Here is a 13924-nt window from a genome sequence, read left to right as displayed (position 1 = left end):
GGCGCCATCTGCCCTCCCCGCCTAGAGCCTGCCCCCCTGCGCTGTCCACCCGGCGCTGCCCACCCGGCCCTGCCCACCCGGCGCTATCCACCCGGCGCTGTCCACCCGGCCCTGCCCACCCGGCCCTGGTTGGCTCTTGCCGGCTCCAAATTCTCCATTCAGGCACTTCACAGACATCTGAGGACTTGCAGGGAGCGGGAGGAGGTCTGGTGGTGACATTTCACAGGACGCTTAGAAGCCACGCAGGAAGCAGGCGGCTACTAGGGGAATGCAACCCCGCAGGCCAAGAGCACCCTCCTCCCCTACCCCAGGCCTGGGCTCTCGGGACCACCTGCTCCTTGGGCTTGGGGACGGACGAGGGAGGCTGGCCTGACCCCAGGGACCAAGGTCAGTCCAGGCAGTGGTGCCCTCCCCTGGAAGAGCAGGCCCAGAGCCGCGCAGGAGGTGGGCCAGCAGCCCTGGCCAAGGGGCTCCCAGTCCCCTCCCAGAGAGCTCACGCCAGCCTGGGCAGGATGCACGAGGGCCTCAGGACTGGGTCTGGGCTGCCTGAGGAACGCGGGGAGACCCCGTGGGCTGAGCCGGGCCATGGGGACGAGGAGGCAGGGTTCTGACCCCGGAGCCTCCTGCCGGGAGTGGCTCTGCCTCCCTTACCTCAGCCCAACCAGGGAGGCTGAGGGGCGGTCACGCAGTGGGTACGGAGGCCCAGGCCACAGGGCTCGGGACAGGGTGGCACCCATGTCTGCCTGCTGTGCACCGGAGGGCCGGGGAGGCAGCGTCCCTGGGGCAGTTCTGACAGGGAAGGGTATGGAGCCGGGCAGGGAACTGAGCTGGGTGCCACCATAGCGGGGAGAGCCACCCCTGAGGCGCCCAGCCAGCACGTGCCACTGCCTGGGTGACATCCCTCGGCCCCCGAGCCTCCCAGCGGCAGCGGGCAGTGCTGTGCAGAGAGCAGCGGCCGGACGGTGGGGCACTGCAGGACACGCGGGCACTGTAGGACGCCCGGGAGTGCTGTGCCTCGATGCTGGGGTACGTAAGGGGCCACGGGCTCACACTGCCAGGTGCCTGCCCACACCCCAGCCACACCCCTCCTCACCTCAGCCCTGCACTGACCTCCCCTGCGGACGGCTCTTCCCCCAGACGCCTGTGTGGCTCTGTCCTCCCTCCAATCAGGCCTCTACTCAACTGGGAGGTCTTCAGAGAGCCCCCCACACCCTGTCCCAGACGGCACCCCGGCCCTGCCTGACGGCGCGGCACAGGCCCCTCACAAGAGCGAGCCTGCCCCACAGCGGGCCTCCCTAACACGCGGGTCACACGAGGCAGGAGAGGCTGAAGGATAGCTACACCCAGCTGTCCCAGGCTCTCACCAATAGCAACTGACCCCCCTTGACCCAGCCGTGGCCAAGCTCAGACCCAGTGGGAAGCTCTGAGCCTGGGGCTCTCTGCCAGGGAAGAGAAGGTGGCCACTCCTGCTCTGGACGCCTTTGGGGTGCCAGCATGGTGGGCCAGACCCTGGGTGCCTCCCCACCCCCTCCTCCCCTAAACCGGCCCGAGAGGCCAATGTCGTTAGTCCCCTCTGCACTGAGGTAGCGGATATGCTCAAGGTCGCCCCGATGGGAAAGTGGGGACTCAGACCCTGGCCTGGACCTGGCTCCACGTAGGCCAGCTCAGCCAGTGTCCGGCAACAGTGTGTCAGGAGGCTGCCGAGGAGCACTGTCTCGGGGCCGCCTCTGCCCCCCGTGCCCGAGAAGAGGCCAGGCCCACTTACCAGGGATGTGGACCTTGAATTTGCCGCTCTGGCCGAAGGCACTGTCGATGACCCCTGACTCCCCTGTGGACAGGTGCACTCGGAGCCCCACGAAGAGCTGGATGTTGGTCTCTTTTTTGAACAGGGAGCGGCCAATCACGCTGTGGTCATCAATTGCCTGTCTCGCAGCCCAGGAGAGAAGGGGGTTAGTTCTGCAGGCACACTGGGGACGCTAGGGCCACTGCCTCCAGCCCCTACGGGTGGCGAATCACACAGAGGCTGGACCCTGAGCCCCACCTTCACGACCGCCAGCACTTGGCCCCGCCGAGCCGCGCCCGGCCGGCAAGGTCCTGGCTCAGCACGCTGCAGCCCTCCCCGCTGGCAGGGCCAGAGTGGCTTCGAATCCGGCCTCTGCTGCAGCCTGCCCTCTGCAGTGCCCAAGGACGTGGCTCCTGACAGCTTTGCACCTGCACAGGCCAAGGAATGGCATCACCTCCAGCCTGGGCGGGGCTTCCTAAGGGGCCTCCCCAGCCTTGTGGCTGCCAGAGGGGCTGAGAGCTGATGTCTCCCATGGCTGCTCCCACCTACACACCCGGGCCCTGCCAGGACGTGCCATCCTGGCCCAGTCACGCGGACCCACTGTGGTCCCTGGGCCTGGTGAAGCCCATCTGTCCCTTTGTGGGTACCAGGCTGAGGGGAAAGGGGTGAGAAGAGGTCCCTGGAGTCCGTGCAGCCACGCTAGTCACGAGCCCTGTCCAGGGCCTGACCAGGAGGGAAGCACGGGCCCTCCCTCGGGGCCTCCCGCAGCTCTAGCCCAGGCCCCACCTCAGGGAGAGCGGCATGGCCTGGAGGCCTCCATGTTCTGCCTCCAACAGCCAGGACAGGACCCTGTGAGGTGTAGGCGCACGCCTTCGGACCCGGCCTTGCGCTCCTAGGCAGAGCTCGCTGCGGCAACCCGCTGTGCAGCGTGGGTACGCATGTGGCAGGTCTATGGCAGCCACGTCTGGACGCCCCAGTGGCCCCGCGTGTGCTCAAGGACCTGCAGCCTCCAGCACCACCTGGCCGAGCAGCACCGCCCAGGGCAGCACGCTGCAGGCACCACGCCAAGTGAGGGGCAGAGCGCACCGCGAGGCAGCATGACAGAGGCTGGATGGCAGCGGGGACCCGAGACTGAGCGGCCCGGAGAGAGCAGGGCCGCCCCGTCACCTTTGCCACCTTCTGGCTTTTCAGACACACAGGCGTGGCCGACTCGGTCAGTTACCGAAGCTGAAACCATGAGACCCAGCTGGGAACTGTCCCCCTTCTGATGAGCATGCCAGGCCTCTGCTCTCTCCTGACATCCACCCAGAGGGGCAGGTCTCCTTCCACACGCAGGCCCAGCATGGCCACGCTGGCCACACTGGCCACGCCCTCCCCACCAGGTAGCCTTTTGGGGCCTCACACACACGGGCAGCTGGAGAGCCAAGCTCGGGCTCTGTACAGCCACCCACCACGCCCCGCCCGGCCTCCTCTGACCACCCCTTCCACGCCACGCCCGGCCTCCTCTGACCACCCCTGCCAGGCCACGCCCGGCCTCCTCTGACCACCCCCACCACGTCACGCCCGGCCTCCTCTGACCGTGGCCTGGGCACTGCACTAGCTGCACAAACTTGCTCTCGTTCCGTGAAAGGAAAGCCCTCGCCGCTGTGACAAGATGTCACCTGTCCCTCACTGTGGGCCCAAGTGCTCACCTTCCTGCCTGGTGTGTCCCACCGGCCTGGAGGGTGGGGTGCAGCTGACACAGAGGCCACTGCGCGCCCTGCAGGACAGAGGGTATGTCCGCGCGCGAGCTCCTCTCCCGATGACTCCAGAAGAGCTGGCAGCGCTTCTGCCTGAGGGTCTGGGGTGGCTGCTGGGTCCACGGGCGCAGAGCAGTTGATGCCCCTTGGGCGGAACCCCAGGCACCACCTCGGGGCCGACGCGGAAGCTTCCTCCTGGTCTCCAGCACCCTGCCAGTATGTGCGTGGCCTGGGCACGTGCGCAGTGGCAGGTGTCCTGGGACAGGGGCCGGGGGACCCTGTGGGGCTGGGGCCCAAGATCAGGCCTACACCAGCCTCAGCCTCAGAGGAATTCCGTGTGCCTGCAATGCCCAGACCTGGCCACCAACAGGGGTTGCTGACTGGCTCATGGCCGCTGCGGCCGAGTACGTGCCAGGCTCACGTACCCGTGGTCTTTAGCCCCTCGGCTGGGACGGGACCACGCCCACAGCACACACGCCCAAGTGCACACCGTGGGCTGCTTGGAGAGCTCGCACCTGTGAGCCTCTGTGGCCACGCCCGAGTGCCTCTCCCTCCCTGCCCGTGGCCTGTCTCAGCGCGCCCGTGGGTCTCTGCCCAGGCCCCGCCCTGTGCCCTCATGTCACAGGGCACCTCCTCTCCCAGGGCCTGACCTGCCCGTCTCCCCCACCAGATGGGGGTGCTCGAGGAAAAGGCTTCCGCTGCCTGTCCTCCACCATGGCCTGACCACCACGGTGCCAGGAAAGGAGACCGCAGACCTGGGCGGGGCACCATCATGGTAGCCCTGCGTGAGACAGCAGAGACCAGGCTGCAACACAGGCCTCCGGGGACATGCCCTCGGGCACGACTCTCAGGGAGTGCCAACCAGCCCTGAGCCCACGGTCCATGGAGCACACAGTGGTACGCCCCAGGCTTTGCGTGGTCCCTTCTCACGCAGGCACCAGTGGCAGGGCCCCCCAGAGGCCCAAGCCGGGCCCCACACTGAGCCTGGGGCAGGCCTGCTGCATATTAGCTGAGGCCTCTCGGACTTTTACTGCACTCCCCCACCCTCCGGTTATAAAATACTCACTTTGAAAAGCCGAATGCAGCAGAGACAGCGGAGAAGCCATCTTCCCCACTCGGGGGTCTTGCAACAACGACAGACTAATTTTATTAACTTTAGGGGAACTTCAAAAAGCCTTGGAGCTCTCACAGCGGACAGCCCCAACCCTAACCTAGTTTAAGTGCTACTACTCAGCTCGGGAAGCTGGGCACCGGGGGCTGCTCTCCTCCGACCTGGGGCCGCCCTGACTGCCGTGCCCGCGGAGGTGGGCCCGGCTCGGCTCCAACCTGCACGGAGACCATGCCTTCAGCATGGGGGTAAGGAGGGGCAAGTGGCCTTTCCGAGGGGGCCTGGGCTCCCCCCTGCTGGCTGACCATGGTCCCCTGGGGCTGCAGGGCTGTTCGGAAAGGGAGCAGTCCTGTCACGCGGCCTCACTTCGCAGCATGGACGGCCACGAGACAGCAGAGCTGGCGGCCAGCCTCCCACTAAGCCCTGTGTCTTGGGTCCCCTCTGTGGGGTCCGGGGCTGCAGGTCTGGGATCTGGGCTCTGGCACATGGCCAGGCTGTGTGTATGACTCCACCCTGCCGTGTCCACGGTCTGCGCCGGTGTGGGTCTGGGTAGTGGGCCGCCTCTGCCTTGGGAGGTAAGCTGGGCAGCAGAGGGAGCCACGGCAGACCCCAGAGCTCAGACGCCCGGAGACAGCGGAGACGGCACGGCATGGACAGGCCCCGCACCAGTGCTCTCCAGACAGCCCTGCTGGGGCCTCGAGCCACCACACGGCTGGATGACTGGCACACAGGCACTCAGCAGTGGGCGTGGCAGCCCCCTCCACGTTGCCTGTGCCCCACGGTGGGCCTGCACAGAGCCAAGGGGGACAGGGCCACAGTAGCCATCAGGCCCAGCCTTTGGGCTCCCCCGAGCCACTCTAGGTGGGCCACATGCCGTGGGTCTGGGAGCCCAGCTGAGGGGCACGGACAGTCCTTCCCTGGTGGCCCCAGGCCGGGAAAGCCTGAGTCAGGCCGAGCAAGGCAGGAGGTGGGAGGAAAGGCGGGCAGAGCCGGCCACAGTCCAGGAGCTGCATCGGGCCAGGGCCCCTCGCAGTCAAGGACAGTGGACAGCCCGGCCCACCTGAGTTCTGGGAGGAAGGAGCTCCACCATGACATCGCGAGGGGCCCTCCCACACTCAGAGCGCCACTAGCTGGGGCCGGCGCCTTGGTTCCTGCACCCACAGAATGAGGCAGGGGAGGCTGGGCATCTGTGGTCGTGGCGGCCAAGAGGGCTCACTGCGGCGGATGCAGCCACCTCACTTCCAGCACAGGCCTCCCGGTTACCGGCGACAAGGGAAAGCAGGGCCAGGCAGCTGGCGGGGCCGGGAGGAGCAGGGCTCATGAAGGCCGAGCCAGGCCGAGCCACTGCGGCCCCACACGGCTTTCCAGTCCCGCACGAGAGGCTGCAAACCCCAGGGGAAACGGGCTTCTGGCACGGTGGGAGGAGGGCTGGAGAGGCAGGCCCAAGGCTGGTGTCCCGCGGGCCTCCACCCCACTGGCCATGGGGCTGCCAGGAGCGAGTTCCGGTGCTTCCCCCGGCACCATGGCAGCTGCTGGACGGCAGCTTCCCTGGACTGGCCTCCCCAGCCAGGCGGGCCGGGGGCTGGCCTGAGCTCTCCTGCACCACCACACGCACCCCCAGAGACCACAGGAGTGTGCGTGTGCATCCACATGCCTCTACACGGAGCCTCATTTGACCACAGGAGGCCGAGGGGCCCGCGCCTGGGAAGCCCAGGGGTCGGCAGCCCTGGCTGTCAGGAGGGAGGGCACGCCATGTGCTCTGCTCTGCCCGGTCCACCACAAGAGTGTGGGGAGGCGGGCTCCTTTCCTCAGCTGACAGCCCTTCCAGCTGAAGGACAGCGCCCAGCCTTCCGACACCGCACAGGCACGGAGAACCTTCTGGCACATGTGCAGGGTGGAGCCGTGGTTGCTCCCGGGGACAGTGTCGGGTCCAGGCAGGGCCCTGGCATTGGATGTCGCCCTGCACATGAACCGCCTGCAGCACCGCCAGCTCCCGCTGAGGGACTGCTCTCTGGGCGGTGCTACGCCGGCCCCGGCCCCGGCCCCGGCGGGAACTCGGCTGCCACGGCACATGCCCGTCGCCGGGCCAGCTCTGGGATGAGGCTTGGGAAGGGGCCAAGTTCTGAAGCAACTATTCCAATCCTGCCCGCAATGGCCGAGGGCCAGGGCTCAGAGGACAGGAGGGGTCGGGAGCGCTCCGACCCCAGCAAGGGCTTCCGGCCTCGCCCGTGCCCGAAGGCTCCTGGAGGGTCACCACTCCCCACGGCAGAGCGCCCAGGGTGGGACGCCACCCTCCAGGTCACCTAGCTGGTTGGGGCCTGGAGGCCTGGCGTGCCAGGTGGAGGGCCCTAGACCAGGACAAACGTGCTGTCCGCCTGCCGCGTCAGGTGCTCAGGCTCGAGGGCTGTCCCCCACATGCCGGGCCCTCGTACGGCCTCTCCCCTGCACCCCACAGAGCCACCCTCTACTGTCACTCAGCTGCCGACGGGTGATGGCACCATCAGGGCCCACGAGGGCAGATGGGCATTTTCCCAAGCATGTTCTAGAGACTGGCCAGTGTGGGCCCTCCGCACGTGTGGCCTCCCGGGGCACCGTCCACACCTGTGCTCCTGTGGCCCTCCACACGTGTGGCCTCCCGGGGCACCGTCCACACCTGTGCTCCTGTGGCCCTCTGCATGTGTGGCCTTCCGGGGACACCGTCCACGCCTGTGCTCCTGTGGCCGTGGGCCTGGAGCCAGCCCTGGGTGTACAGGGACCACCGAGCTCTGAGGGCATGAACGAGCACCTGGGCTGCCGAGTGGGGCCAAGGGTCCGGCCTCCCACACTGGCAGCCAGGAGCAGGGCTGAGGGTCTGGGCTTGGGCCTGGGCTCGGGCCAGGACACCAGGTGGCTCTAGGGAGAGGCCTTCACTGCATCGGTCCTGCGGGAACTCTGCCCTGCGGGCACGGGACAGCAGGACAGAGCCTGCGGCGCGGCTTTTTCCAAGGGCAGGGGCTGCGCTGACCTGCCTGGGCCCACAGACCTGCTGGCTGCCTGCTTGGAGCACCTGGTCCTGGCACGTGCCGAGCCTTTGGTAAGAGCCAGGCAGCGCCAGGAGCTGCCCAGCGCCCCGTCTGCGTCCTCACACTCCCATCTGATGCCAACTGGTGCCAGGACTGCAATGGCAGGTGTGCCCGCCCAACCTCACGGTGGGGTGCTGGGACCCCTGCATCGTACCCTGACTAAAGTCCCAACACTCGTGCTTGCCCACGGTGGCCAGGACCGCTCCTCACGGGGGCCTCAGCGTTCCAGGTGCATCGCCCTGTCCCTAGCCCATCCCCAGATGGAGTCTGGCTCCCATCGCCCACGAGGAAGCCTGAGGCTGGCTGCCCCTCTCTCCCCCGACCAGGTCTGGCCTGCCGCCAGCCCCACCCTGGGCCCCAAACCCCCAGAGAATGCCGGCCAGCTGGTGACAAACCTGGTGTGACCACTGTCCTTGTCCCACTGATGTTGACCTGGAGGCCTGTGATGAGGAGCAGGGGCCAGGCAGAGCTGCGCACACTGCGGGCAGAAGGCCTGCGGGTGTGCAGTGCGGCACTTGCTGTCCCGGCTCCATGCCCGACTCCGTCCCAGGCACATGGTTGCTATGAGCGGAGGAGCCAGCTGCATAGAGCCAGGGCCCCGTGCGTGCACCCTGGCCAGGCTGCCGCTGGCCCTCCTGGACGGCTGCCCCAGGACTCAGCACCGCGAGCCAGAGTCCCCACCCCACAGCCGCAGCTGGCCTCCTTTCCCTGCTCCAGGACGACGGGTCAGCTCGGAAGGCAGGGCCTGCCCAGCTCAAGTCTCCGCCCTTGTGGCCGCTGTCTGGTGCCGAGGAAACTTTCCCCAAGGACCCAGGGCCAGGTGCCATTTGGTTTCCGCTATGCAGAAGCAGCGCCTGGACCTGGGACGCACGCCCGTCTGACCCATGACCGTGCAGCGTGTCAACACACTGATGAAGGCCGCCTCTCTGCACCTCTGCCCTGGCGGCTCTGCACTCCCTCTCTCGGGCCAGCAGGTCGTGGGCAGCCCTGGCCACAGCCTGTCCAGGCACGTCCCTGTGCTCCACCAGAGACCCACTCTCCCATGAGACCTGGCCTCGGTGTGCGGGGCAGACAGCGTCGCATATGCTGACGTTCAGGCGACTTTCTGGGGTCACGGCCCATGCCCAGCTCAGCTCTCCTGGCACTCCTGTGCCGAGGGCTACCTACTAATTTTCCTTACACGGATCTCCAGACAGAGCCGGTGTGGAGGGAGCTGATGGCTCAAGCACATGGAGGCGCTGGGGTGCCGTCGCTAGCAAGCTGAAGCACGGTGCCGGAAGCCATGTGGCCAGCCGAGGTCCAGGCCGGCTTCCAAGTATACCCCTCATGTCCAAGGCCCGCTGAGCTGAAGCGTACTCTGTCTCTACGTGAGCACGCATCCGCGGCTCCCGCACACACAATCAAGAACGAGACAGACTCACGTGCTATCCCACATGACGCGAGGGCGTACATATGGTAGAGAGTGACACCCCGCTGCCCCTGGGAGGGCCTGCACCTTGGCCTCGCCCCATTAACGGGCAGGTGAGTGGGTCACAGGGGTGCTACACGCACTCCAAAGACTCCCAGCCTTGATCTACGATGCGATCAGGGAAAGGGAAACAGAAAAGAGCTCCGAGAGCCAGGCCCGACCAGACGACAGTCGCTGCCTGCCGACTTCCGAGCAGGAAACAAACGGGAGGCAGAGGAGCACACCCCCTCACGGCTGGGCACAGCTGCGCAGTCTGTGAGCCGGAGTACGGCCGCCGGAGGGCGCGACAGCAGGCTTGCCTTCTAAGGCAGCACGCAGCAGGTGTGTGAGGTTCATTGCCTCTATGAGAGACAGAGCGCGATGCCCACGGTCTTCCGCTGAGCCCCAGGCAGCCTGCACAGGAGACCTCGGGACGTGAACCGGGACGCACCTTGGAGCTCCACGTCCCCACCGCACCGTACGCACAGGTTGATGGCTGCCACCAGCAGGTGAGAGTACACGGGGGCAGCCTGGCGGGGTGCCCTGCCCACAGGAACACATAACGTGTACTCTATCCGAGAAATGCGAGCGCTCCTATCTGCCTATCCACCTGGAAGCGCAGGGTATCGGCATTCTGCCTTTGTCCTGACCCGTTACCCGTTACCAGCGGACTCTTTTTTTTTTTTTTTGAGAGATTTTCACTGTAGGGCGCGTGCGCTCGCCAGACAGACAGACAGAGACATAGAGACAGAAAGCGAGAAATCACCCCCCAGGGGGGATGGTCACACCGCAATCCCTTCTCCTCCATTCTCATCTCGGGATCTTGGGCACGTACGCACACGTGCCCGGCGTGAGTTTTAAGCCACCGGGTCCGGGACACGAACCGCGGTCAACTACGTGGGAGTCCAACAACATAGCCATTACGCTAACTGCTGGTTCCCAAGGCCAGCGGACTCTTAAAGTATGGGTTCTGAAGACTCCACTGTAGTGAGAATTCTGCTTTTATTTTTTAATCAAATTCTTTTTGAGTTTCTAATACATTTTGCTTTTTTTTTGGCCTTAGGGCACATGAGCTCACTGGGAGAGAGAGAGACAGAGAGAGGGAAAGTGAGAAATCACTCCCCCAGAGCCACAGCCACTCTCCTCCCGGGATCTTGGGCGTGCACTCACATGCAGGCCTCTCCACCCTGTGGGGCCCAAACTGCTTGTCCCTCCAGTGAAGGACAGAGTAAGACTGCTGCCACAAAGCGCTTGCCCACACAGGGCTGGGCTGCTCTGCGCCCCCAGGCTGGCCACCTCCCACTAGAGGCAGCCCCCAGGACCACCCCTGGCAGCTATCAGAGCCTGCATGGCTCAGAGGCCAGTCCAGCGGGGTGACATTCTGCCCTGGCCACCACGTGGCCTCTAGCGGTCGCCGTGTGTCTCTGGGCTGGCTTCCAGCCTGCCTCCCTCTTGGCCTGGGCTCGGAGGAAGGAAACTGACTTCCGCCAAGTAACTTTTTGGGTTTAGACTTTTTACTGTGTGCATATACTACTTTCCCCCAAATTACACACACACAATTTTAGGAAGAAGCAAGCCATTGATAACTGGAAGGTGCGTAAGGGAGGGTCTCGCGTGCTCCCCAGGGTGACTACGGACTCGAGACGGCTCATCGCCAGTGCAGGCACATGCAGGTGTGCGGGGGGAGGCAGGAGGGCCCAGGAGCAGCCAGCTCTGGCCGGGGAGTGTCCCTCTGCCCCACCGTCATCCTCTGGGTTGCCCGAGCTGGGCCTCCCAGCTGGAGAGGGAAAGGAAGGGCCACCGATCCCACCGAGGGCACAGGGCGCCAGGAAGAACCCCAGCGGATGGGGGCCTGCAGTGGCTGTACTCCAAGGAGGAAGCCCGTGGGCCCGAAGGGAGGAAGGGAGGGAGTGGGGCAGGGAGCGGAGGTGGTGCCCACTCCACTGAACCCAGAAGGAGCCACAGTGCTATCAGTGCTTCAGGGGACCCTGCTAGGAGCCAGAGCCCTGAACGCCACAGGCAGCAGTGCTCAGAGCTGAGTGGCCACAGCCCTCCAGGCCCCAGGACCACCGCAGCCACACTGCCCCTTACATGCTGCTCAGGGGGCCCGCCACTGGGCAGTGCAGGCTGGACACCCACCGTCCTCTGAGACCCAGAACTGCATGGCCAGGCACTGCTGGGGGGACGGCAGTCCAGGACTTCCCAGCATGCTCTGCCTCCCACGGCAGCCTGCGGCCGGGCAGCTTGCCCACCCTCAGACCTGCCCCGGGACCCCACGAGCCCAGGGAGCCAGGGTTGGACCCTCCTGCCTCTGTTCCCTGACCCCACCATCGGGCCCTCCACTGGCGGGGTAGACAGCTCTGGCCTGGCCTGCCCGATGGATGGCCGTCCCCTTGGGTGGACCTGGGCCACACAGTCTGACAGGCACAGCAGCCCAGGCGGGAGGGTCTGTGGGGAGACTGCTCTGGGAGCCCAGCCCACTCGGGCTGCCCCTGTAGGAGGGAGGGTGGCGAGCTGGGCTGGGCTGACTGGTGAGAGCAGAGTCTCGGGGCTGCCCAGTGGCTGGCGGGGGGCACTCACCCGCTCCACCAGGCCCTGCTTGTGCTTCAGCTTGTACACGCGCAGCTGGGGCAGGCAGCTCTCGGCGTAGTGCCGGTCCTCCATCCCGTGTAGCAGCACGCCGTGGAAAGCCAGCCGGCAGGCGTTGGCATGGACGTCGGTGTCCAGCCTGGAGCCGATCACCAGGCACAGCCGGGGGCAGGTGACGGGCTTCTCCAGCTCCACCAGCGCCCACTGCTGCCGCGGCCAGCAGCCTTCGGGGGCCCGGCCAGTCCGCTCGGGGGCCTGGGCGCCGTCAGCCGCGGTGGGCGCCGTGTCCTGGCACAGGTACTGCTCCTGGAACAGGTACTCGCGGGAGAAGTCGAAGGAGTCCAGCTGGGGCTGGCAGTCGGAGCTGTCGGGCGCGGGGCTGAAGAACAGCAGCCGGCCCATGACGGTCTCGTGGCCCACGGTGATGTGGAACTTGGCCTTGGTCTGCAGGGCCCCCCGGAAGTACGGGATCTTCTCCACTGAGATGAGGGCTGCATGGACCGTGTGCAGCGACCCAGGGGCACACACCAGCCCGCGCTCCAGCAGCTTGGGGTCGAACTGGGTGACGCACAAGCCCAGCCGGTCGCCCTGCAGGGCTGAGGTGACGGGCCTGTGGAACATCTGCATAGATCTCACCTTCTTCACCACCTGCAGGGGCAGAGGGGCCGCATGAGCCGGGGCCGTGGGCCGAGGGCCCCACCACAGAGACCCTGGCCTGTGCCACGTCCTGCCACCTGGCAGGGAGCCGGGCCCTGGCAGGCATCCTCAGACAGGGCCTTGCTGTCGGCATATCCCGGTCTGGGACGAGGGCAGCAGTTCCCGCCAAGTCCTGGACCGACCTCCCTCCTCCCAGTCCCCTCAGCCCTGGGCTCTGCCCCAGGCCCCGCCCGCCCCCCAGCCCCGCAGCCGCCCAGCTGCACGGGCTGTCCTCCGACGCCCAGTCACGCCGCTGCCCCGAGTCCGCCGGACCCACAGGCAGGACACCGCAGCTTCTCGGCGCCTGCCCGTGGTCTGTGGGGCCTGCTGGGTGCCGTGCACCGGCCGAGGGGAAGGGGTGCACTGAACCCCTCCCCGAAGAGCAACATCTGGCGCTGAAGTGCACAGGCCACTCCTCCCATCTCATGAGAGGCTCCAAGGACCCGAGCGTGCGCGCAGCACGCCAGAGGAAGCAAGCTCGACCAGGCCTGGGCAGGGGCGCTCCGCAGGCCCTCTGCACTGGTCCTGGTGTGAGGGTCCAGACAGGGGCTGAGCTGAGTGGGAAACCCGAGGGCCAGGCCCCGGGTGGAAGGAGCTCGGGAGCAGAGAAGCTGCAGGGGAGGAGGGAGGCAGCGGCATTGGAGGACCCGGCCTCATCCAGGCCCTGAGGGCGTGGCCTCCCCTTTCTGCACCTGCAGTGGGGAATCAGGCAGGCACGGGGGAGGGGTGTCCACGGGGCCACTTGCTCCCTCGCCACACGAGGCAACAGGTGTGGCTGATGCCTGGCAGAAGACCGTGTGGACGGCGGCTAGCCCCCAGGTGCAGACATGGGTGTGAGCCCCGTCTGCCAGGCCTGGGGGTGCAGGCCCCATGTGGGCCCCCATACGAGGGGCTGTGGGCACTCCTGGGCGTCTGGAGAGCGTTGACCCAGCCACACGGTCAGGGCAGAGAAAGTGAGAAGCCCGGTGTCAGCCAGAGTCACAGCCCATCGGGAAGAGACCCACACACCTCTGAAGCACCTGGAAGGCAGTGGGAAGGCACGGTGTCACTGGGGGGCACGCCACCCCTCACCAGCATCGTCCTCCCCTGGGCGTGGGCCCTGCGCCTGGCCCTGGCCATCCCGGGAGTGGGGGAGACGTGGCATCCCTGGGCACTGACAGGATGCTTCCTTCTCTGCTCTCGTCCAGCCAGACAAGGCCCCGAGGCCCCCGAGCTGACCTTTGCCGGGAGCACCTAGAACCGTCCATCACGCAAGCTCGCTGTCCCTGCGGTCCCACCTGAGAACACTCTCCCTACACACGCCTCTGCCAGTCGGGGCCCAGGCCATGCGACGTGCATGTCTGGGCAGCGGCCCTCCGTGCGGCCCATGGCGGGCAGGAAGGGGCATCGGCATGGATTCCCGTGCCCTCCACGGAACTGCAGGTGCTGGAAGGACACGGACCCCCTGCACTGGGCCTTCGGGTCCTGTGGAGGGGCTGGTAGCCCCCGCACGGCAGGGAG

The 13924-nt window shown here is 66.6% G+C and overlaps 1 protein-coding gene across 1 annotated transcript in view; it reads right to left on the bottom strand.

Annotated features, from left to right (window-relative positions):
• EEFSEC (eukaryotic elongation factor, selenocysteine-tRNA specific) overlaps window positions 1–13924 on the bottom strand; it is a 172290-nt gene that overhangs the window by 18797 nt on the left and 139569 nt on the right. The window contains exons 7-8 of the mRNA XM_027768810.1: window positions 11720–12376; window positions 1766–1922 (exon numbers count right to left, since the gene is read on the bottom strand). Coding sequence (XP_027624611.1) covers window positions 1766–1922; window positions 11720–12376 — 814 coding nt within the window. The remainder of the gene's footprint in view (window positions 1–1765; window positions 1923–11719; window positions 12377–13924) is intronic.

The sequence above is a fragment of the Tupaia chinensis genome, unplaced genomic scaffold, assembly GCF_000334495.1.
Source record: "Tupaia chinensis unplaced genomic scaffold, TupChi_1.0 Scaffold147500_2, whole genome shotgun sequence".
Taxonomy (NCBI): Eukaryota; Metazoa; Chordata; class Mammalia; order Scandentia; family Tupaiidae; genus Tupaia; species Tupaia belangeri.
Note: the sequence above shows the minus strand (reverse complement) of the source record. Positions and strands in the feature narration are given on the sequence as shown.